This window comes from Pollicipes pollicipes, unplaced genomic scaffold (genome assembly GCF_011947565.3).
Source record: "Pollicipes pollicipes isolate AB1234 unplaced genomic scaffold, Ppol_2.1 Scaffold_6686;HRSCAF=7923_pilon_pilon_pilon, whole genome shotgun sequence".
Lineage (NCBI taxonomy): Eukaryota > Metazoa > Arthropoda > Thecostraca > Pollicipedomorpha > Pollicipedidae > Pollicipes > Pollicipes pollicipes.
Window position 1 is genome coordinate 38,085,653 of NW_023596921.1, and position 8,454 is coordinate 38,094,106.

Sequence of the window (8,454 nt, forward strand, 5' to 3'; positions counted from 1 at the left end):
CCTGCCTCTCACCCTGGCGGGAAGGGCGGGCACCGCGGGGAATCGAACCCCGTACCTCTGGTTTCTCAGACGCGCAGTGGGTAACACAGACGCGTTATCGTGTCCATTCATAGATCATGTGCAATAGCACATGCAAAAAGCGTATCCGGCGCTGGTTGTTTATTTCGCAACAGGCGGTGGAACATGTACGCCACGCTATACACTGGTGCGTCGCTGCGGTAAAACGATTACCCAACTTGATTTCGTAGGCGGTCGGGTGGCCGGCTGAATACCATTCGTCCGGGTGGGGGTGGGGGTGGGGGTGGAGGCAGGGTCAATTTGACCACCCGCCCCCTGAAATCTGGAAAACTATGATAGCTAGACACCAAATTCACACGGCAGGTTGAGCTGCATGTAAACACACTTGCGTCAAAATTTGAGGTTCCTTAGTCACGACCTCCGGATCAAATGAGTTCAAACGAGGTCCAACTCCTGCTTGGGGTCTCAGGCGCCCCTAGACATTCTCATGCAACCGCCGTGAAACAAGATACATGTTCTAAGCAAAACAGTAATGGTGTTAAATTAAGGTTAGTGACCTGGTTTGACCTTTATAACGCAAAACGATCAAACACCTGCCCCCATTTTGTCATTTCAATAAACGTCAGAGAAAATGCCAGGAGGTAGGTTCATAAAACCAAAATGGGTAAGTTCCTAAAAAACCCGGGCCATTTCAGGTCAGTGGCATACTCTGACCTTTAAAATATCCATGGGACATGCCTTTCAAAATCTCTGTCGTTGATGAATTCGAAGTAAGCACCGGAAACTGCCCAAGAACCCAGCCCAGGTTAGTTTTGACCCCCGTCTGGTCTTCATGCCTGACCCCAGGTCCATGGAATTTCTGGCAATTCTAACTTTAATTGGTTTATTGCCCCAAAACTATATGCATGGCTTGTTCTAACGCTCCGTTGTCGCATCACACTGAACGATTCCTTTAAAAGCCCTTCGCTGACAGCCACGGCCTGAAGTTGACCTGCCACAAGTCAGCAATCTTACAAGTTTTTTTTTTGCACAAAAGACCCGCTATTCAATTGCGTACAGCTATGCAAAGTTTGGCACAGCTGCACCGCACCTGTCGGAAATAATTACGGAAAACCCTCGGGGGTCAGTTGACCCCCACCCCATCCGAGCGCGTGTTGAAAGACAGCGATTGAATTAGCCGAGTCCGATACCATAAAAGATTACACAAAGTCTTTGACGTAGTCAAAATCGCTTCAAACAAGCCATCGTCAAAATGATGCAAACACAGTGCGTTGAACAAAACACGACGAAAACCAATCCATAGCTGTTGCGCATCTAATAGGAATGTCACAGTGTCTCAGTGTGGCTACAAACAAGTAAGCTGGTATGTTTCTATGAGTCATATAACGCGGCAAATAAACCGATGCTATTCGAAACAAATATTCGACAATATTGCAGCCATACGAAATACTTTACCTTAAATATCCATAAATATCTCGCAATATCAAAAAATACTACTCGGCTCATGATCCAAAAACTGCCCAACAAATTGCAATAAAAGGGCAACAAAGTGTCCAAAACAAAAACAATAAATATCGAAACGTGCGCCACCAAAACGTTAGCGACTTAACGCAAATCCCGGTTAAGCACGATACACATGTCACTCAAGGCATGCACCTTTCAGAGTATGAAGTACTCGGCTAGTCACTTCAAGTGCTATACTAGACACCAAAACAATCGCAGCTGGAGCAAACACGTGGACGGAATCGTGTAATCTTACCTGAATAACGTCGAGATCAGACACGCTTTATGCGAATGGGCCCACAAACACGCGAACAATATTTTTTAGAGGGCTTCTGTTGTTGACCAATGCACAGGGGAAGAAGACCACTCTGAGCTTAGTGGAAAAATTTAAAGGGCTGCGATCTTACTAAATACACCGCTGCGTGCCCTAGTGCAGCCCGACGTGCCCGACCCACTGTAAGCCCACTATGCTAAACGGGTGCACTGGCAGCCAGCGCAGTGCGTAACGACGTACCGTGCCGGGCAGACTCTCGAGGGCTGCCAATGGTGCACCGAAACCAAGCGTAACGTGACCTCCGCTCCGCCTCACAATCCAAACGTCTAGTGAATAAGGGCGAGATCCATCGACTAGAGTGATTCAAGCCATTCCTCGCAGTTGAAACAGCCGAGATCAGGACGTGACTTCCCACCTGCCGTCAGTATGTGCTGACATCCCAACGGCACGCTTCAGTACAGCCCGATGCTGTTGGTGGTGAACTGGACGTTGGCCTCCTGCTGAAGCGCCTCCTTGTCGCGCAGCCGGAACTGCAGCAGCGTGTGCTCCACCACGCCGATGCGCACGTCCATGCCCTGCACCTCCTGCTTGATGCGGTTGAGCGCCTTGCGTATGTTGACGAGCGGCGTGCCGTCGGTCATGCTGGTGCCGCGCTCCTCCAGCTCCTGCTTGACCGAATCGAGCTCGTCCGTCAGCTGCGCCAGCTGCCGCGACCGCTCCACCACGCCGACGTTCACCGTCTTGTACTGCTCCTGCGTACTGGGAACACGGCGTGGCAAATCAACGGTGCTCTCACACGCTACCCGTCAGAGAGCGAGAGCCGCGGCGGTCTAACACAGCATTTGCTGCCTGGAAACGCACCCAACGCCCCTGCGGCATAACCTGGCGACACCGCATTGACGCACGAACGTGTCCACAGGGTGACGGCAAGTTTCTGGCAGTGATGTGGCCAGAGTAAATTAAGTTCCATAGATATACTTGAAACATACTGAGAAAGATAGGATCTGATCAAATGATAAAATATCTCATCCCACAAAGGCACACATCACATCACAACTCACGTCATCCCCAAACACGTGCTTACCTGTCGCGTTCATCCACCATGGTGCGGTAGTCGGCCAGCAAGTGCTCCAGCTGCGAGTTCAGGTACTTCTCGCGATTGACGATCTTGTCGAGCGTGCCCCTGACGTCACCGTGCAGCTTATTGAGCAGCGACTGCGTCTCCGACAGCGAATCGTCGATGGCACCGCGGTACTGATGCATCTGGTCCAAGTGATTGCGCCAGTCGCGTGTGTCCGAACGGATCTGCACGCGCAGCTGCGGCAGCACGCGCTCCATCTCCAGCCGCCACTCCTCCGTGTTGGTGGTCGACTCGAGGATATCGTCCGGCTTTTGTGCGTCCATCTGGATGTTGAGGCCCTGAATGGAGAGGTTCTTCAGGTCCTCCAGGTTGAGCACGGCGCCCTCGTCCTCCTCCTCCGAGAACGCGTCTTCCACGTCCTCGTCCATCTTCTCGGTGGTGATCTCTGCCTCGTCTTCCTCCTTCTCGACGATCTCCTCGCCATCGGGCATCTCCGGCTTCTGCCACTGGAAGTTCACCGTCTTCAGTGCCTGGTCGGCCAGCCGGTCGATGATGTAGATTACCTGCTCGCCGCTGCCCTGTTTCAGCTTACTGGGCGGGAAGTCGACGTGCAGCCCCATCTGACGGCAGTTGTCGAGGATGGTGGAGATGGTGACGTTAGGGTCGTCGTACTCCTGCGGCTGCTCCATCTGCCGCCCGGCTTTACGTACCAGCCAGGCCGCCAGCGACGTGAACAGGTAAAACTGCTCGCCCACGTTGAACGAGTACACGAAATAGTGTCGGTTAAGCGGCTTCATCTTGAGCGGCTTGCAAAAGTCGCGCTCGTAGTCGAGCAGCTTCAGCTTGTCGGCCAGGTCGTCCATCACCACATAGGCCATGTAATGGAGGCCAGGCCCGCCGTCCACATCACCCGAGCCCTGGATGATCAGCGAGTACCGCCTGTCCTGTTCGTGCTTCACGGCCGCAGCACTCTCGCCGCCTCCGTCGTCCGGCCCCTCATCCTGGAACTGATCGCGCTCCCTGTGCTTTTTGTGCTTCTCCTTTTTGGTTTTGTGGTCTGGATCTGCACTCTTCTCCTTTTTCTTCTTTTCCTTCTTGGGTTTGTGTGGTTTTTCGTTTGTGCCTTCCGATCTTGAGGCATCGGGTGAAAGTTCGTGGTCCATGCTTGCAGGGATCCAGGCCTATCAATGACATGGATACTGCATTTGTAACTTGATCAGTAAAATGCAATACAATTGTCATTTGTAGCAATAAATGCAGCAGGGATATAAGGCCATGGCTTTTAGCCACTTAACTAAAACCATGTGGAGAAAAATTATGACAGCAGTACTATATACATACATACATACATACATACATACATACATACATACATACATACATACATACATACATACATACATACATACATACATACATACATACATACATACATACATACATACATACATACATACATACATACATACATACATACATACATACATACATACATACATACATACATACATACATACATACATACATACATACATACATACATACATACATACATACATACATACATACATACATACATACATACATACATACATACATACATACATACATACATACATACATACATACATACATACATACATACATACATACATACATACATACATACATACATACATACATACATACATACATACATACATACATACATACATACATACATACATACATACATACATACATACATACATACATACATACATACACACACACACACACACACACACACACACACACACACATATATATATATATATATATATATATATATATATATATATATATATATATATATATATAGTATGGAAGCTTCCTGATATGCTTTCCAATATGGAAGCACTACACACCATAACACAATATTTGAGCAAACATTTTGCTGAAGTTGATCAATTATCTTATGAAATATCAGCCAAGGACCACTGCCAGTGAGGGGTACAAGAATATCTCAGTTTTTTATTGGGGGGGGGGGGGGAAGACAATTTGTGTTATTTCCTTCCAGGGATTTTCATAAATTTGTGGACTAATTTATTCCAGAACCCCTCTCCTCCATAAACTCATACCCCTGTTCTGATTCATCAGCAGTTGCTGAGGAAAAATAACTCATTTCCAGCATACTTTTTCATCATTCACCCTCCATTATGGTCCCTTGATCTATAAGAAACCTGGGTCTTTTCATGGCATTACATGCTACAATTAACATTGATGCATATTCACAGGTGACCATTTTGTGAATACCAAAGAGGTTGACAATCTCTCCTCATTAGTGGTATGGTATTTACTTGCAATCTTAAAAACTAATGTGCTCGCATGTATGTTAAAGAGGTCATCCAGAAATTATGTTATGCAAGTAGGAGACAGGTTTACACAGTGATTGGAGCAACACAAAACTGTGGGGGGAGATCCAGACAGTGTAACATGATGCTTGGGGGTGAGCAATGGCATTGCAAACCATGCTGAAGGGGTACCATTAGGGTAGAGATTAAGATAAGATACCTGTGCCAGTTACTACACATCTGGAAAACCAGAGGCACAACATTTATGGGGCTTCATTTCCTGCAGTGCCAACCCATCTGCCAGGGCAAGAGGCAGGTGACATGACATAGCCTTCACAGCTGAATGCATTATTAAGCCCCACTGGCACAAATCATGCTGAAATTTATCAAACTAGTAGTAAAGCAAATGCCATGTGTAATCAACTTTTAACATTTCAATGTTTTAACTTGAAAGTATGAAGCCATGCACAACATGCCCAGGTCCTGACAAGGGGAAGACAGACTAAAAATTGGACAAAATGTGTAAAAAATTATGGAAAGCCTTACATCATGTTGATATATTGTTTGAATCTTTTCACGCACTTCATGATCAATGTCTATGTCAATTATAAATCAAATGTGCTAATAGAAAAATCACGCATAAATCTCATGTAAAATAATAACAATACTCATCATTTTGCAATCTTCAAAGTATGCAAAGCATCAAAGCATGAGTTCTTCACAGTGCTGCACATAATTCACACTTCAATCTCAAAGTCAGAGATGCAGGAAAGTGAGGCCCATCTCCACTGCTGCTTTGAAACATCTAAAATCAACCATTAAAGTAACACTCCACATCTTAGGCTATGGCCGAAATAAACCGAAGCCCTCATCCCGAGCATTAGTAACGAAGACTCTAAAGCAGGACATCTACCCCAATTATAAGGTAATCCGGGTCCTTGCGCACCTTTTCAGAGAGCAGAAAACTAATTGATTGCAGAGCATACACCTGACAAAAAAACGCCAACAATTCCCACTCACCCGCTAGTTTTAATCTTATTGAGCGCAGGCGACCCACCTGGACTCGAATACAACGCAGGTGCGACAAAATACTGATATACAAGCGCATACCGCGGAATGCCTATGACGTCATGCACTTTGTATTTTTCGAGGGCCGTCTTGATGCCTTATGCTCTTGATGAGGTCTGAGTCGACTCCAAACCACACTTTTTCGGATAAGGTGAAATTGACTAGAGTCTTTTGAAATTTGCGTAGGACAAAATCGGAACGGCATGGGATGCATTTGAATCGGTGACTCAGGTCAAGTACAATGTACCGTGTATTGACTTCTTTCGTCATAACGGGTGTCTCGTGATGCAGAAAACGTATCTCTTGGAGTAGCAAAGGGTCTTCTGAACATGATTTATTACTCTCTAGCTCAGTTATGTGGACCTCCTTGCTCTCAACGTTGGTGCTCTATGGGGAGCTGCCATGTATTTAATTTGGGAAAAGGGGCCTCTCAAACATTGGGGAAATGGTAAAACACATCCTTCCGCCCCCTGCCGACCGGCAGGGGAAGGAGCACCCTCTGCCCCTTCCGCTGTCGCGCCACCCCTGATCAGGAGAGGCTTTTCCGGAACAGGTGGTCCTGTTTTAGGATGGTTAGGTTGTCCGCTGGATGATCAGAAGGCCCCATTCTGGATTTTTTGTTCTAGACATTTTGATGCATGCATCAATTTGTTAACAGGACACATGCATTCGGAACCCCTCTCCCTCGAATACGACATTGCCTAGGAGGTCCACCTGTTAGCAGATCCCATTTGCACAGGATTTCCCCCACTAAATTCTGCCCCCTCCCCAACTCAAAATTAATGGCACTGCACCCGTCGACAATGACTTCTTGCGCTCACGGTCGCACCTGCTGCGCACAACAAAACGTACTTTAAACTGAAAGTTACAACTTTGTGATTCGCCGCTGTGGTCGGCTCGACAACGTCGTGTGGCCCCTGTTGGAGGTCGGCGGAATAAATCGAAGCCCGAATCGGACAACTGTGTTGTAATCGCAATTGAAAGCAATGTGCAGGCGCTATCGATTGCTCACAGCTGTACCTTTCGCGCGCGATTATGGGTATTTATCGCGACAATATATTTATTGACACCGTACTCTAGAAATCACGCTAGGGGCTATCTCGACAAAGTTTGTTATGTGCCTCACAGGGGTGCTTTGAAGAAAAGTGGTGATGTCGAATGTAAGTGATTGATGTAAGTTGTTAAGTGCACTGTGAGGAGCATTATACATATATATGAGATATTGGTAATAGCCTTGTTCCTCGTAGAAAAAAAACCCAGAAGAATGGAGATATATCTGCGTTGATATTTCACCAACATGCCATTAGCAAAAGGAATGGTAGAAGTAAAAACGTTGCGGTAAATTTACGACCACTTTTCGTTTCGATAAATGCGTGTTGCCGAAATATCAACGCATCCATATCTCCATCCTCCTGTATTTTTCTACGCGGAATAAGGTCGTTCTTTCTGTCTTATCGATAAGCACTGTACGTTGTAGGCCAAACGCGCCCTTACAATGGCTTGGTGTGCCCAGAGTTGCACCCGTCGCACACAACTACAAGTACGTCAAATTGGGCGCCGTAACCTCGCAAATTGCCGATGCGAACGAACGCCGGTATTGCGCGCGACGCTGTCGGAGAGTCGCTTGACTAAAAATTAAACCAGAACCGGACAAGTGTGCTGTACTGGCAGCTGTTAGCCTTACAGCGGTGCTGTCAAATACACACAGTCGAATTTTAGCACATTTTATATATATATATATATACATATGTATATATATATATATATATATATATATATATATATGCATATATATATATATATATATATATATGGATATATAGATATATAGATATATAGATATAGATATAGATATAGATATAGATATAGATATAGATATAGATATAGATATAGATATAGATATATATATATATATATATATATATATATATATATATATCTATATCTATATCTATATCTATATCTATATCTATATCTATATCTATATGCGCCCAGTCTGACGCATTCCGGCCACCACACTACGGGCATGCCAGCCTCGGATTCGCAATACGCCGTCATGGTGCGATTTGAGCAAAAAAAGCTCATGTCGGCTGATGAAACATTTACGTTGTCAGCCGACAGTGCTCCGACAATAACATCGTGTATGCATGGATGGTCACATTCACCGTACATGACTA

At 45.8% G+C, this 8,454-nt stretch overlaps 1 protein-coding gene across 2 annotated transcripts; it reads right to left on the minus strand.

Annotated features, from left to right (window-relative positions):
* Window positions 1–294: 294 nt before the first annotated feature.
* LOC119107094 (intraflagellar transport protein 57 homolog) lies at window positions 295–6,272 on the minus strand. 2 transcript variants are annotated; one of them, XM_037230457.1, is made up of 3 exons: window positions 6,230–6,272; window positions 2,880–4,057; window positions 295–2,554 (listed from the first exon to the last, which is right to left on the minus strand). In XM_037230457.1, the coding sequence occupies exons 2-3, from the start codon at window positions 4,037–4,039 to the stop codon at window positions 2,248–2,250; spliced, it is 1,467 nt and encodes a 488-aa protein (XP_037086352.1). In that variant the 5' UTR covers window positions 4,040–4,057; window positions 6,230–6,272; the 3' UTR covers window positions 295–2,247. The 2 variants fall into 2 exon arrangements, with proteins under 2 accessions (XP_037086352.1, XP_037086351.1); XM_037230456.1 differs by lacking the exon at window positions 6,230–6,272 and adding an exon at window positions 6,156–6,216.
* Between the last annotated feature and the right edge of the window lie 2,182 nt (window positions 6,273–8,454).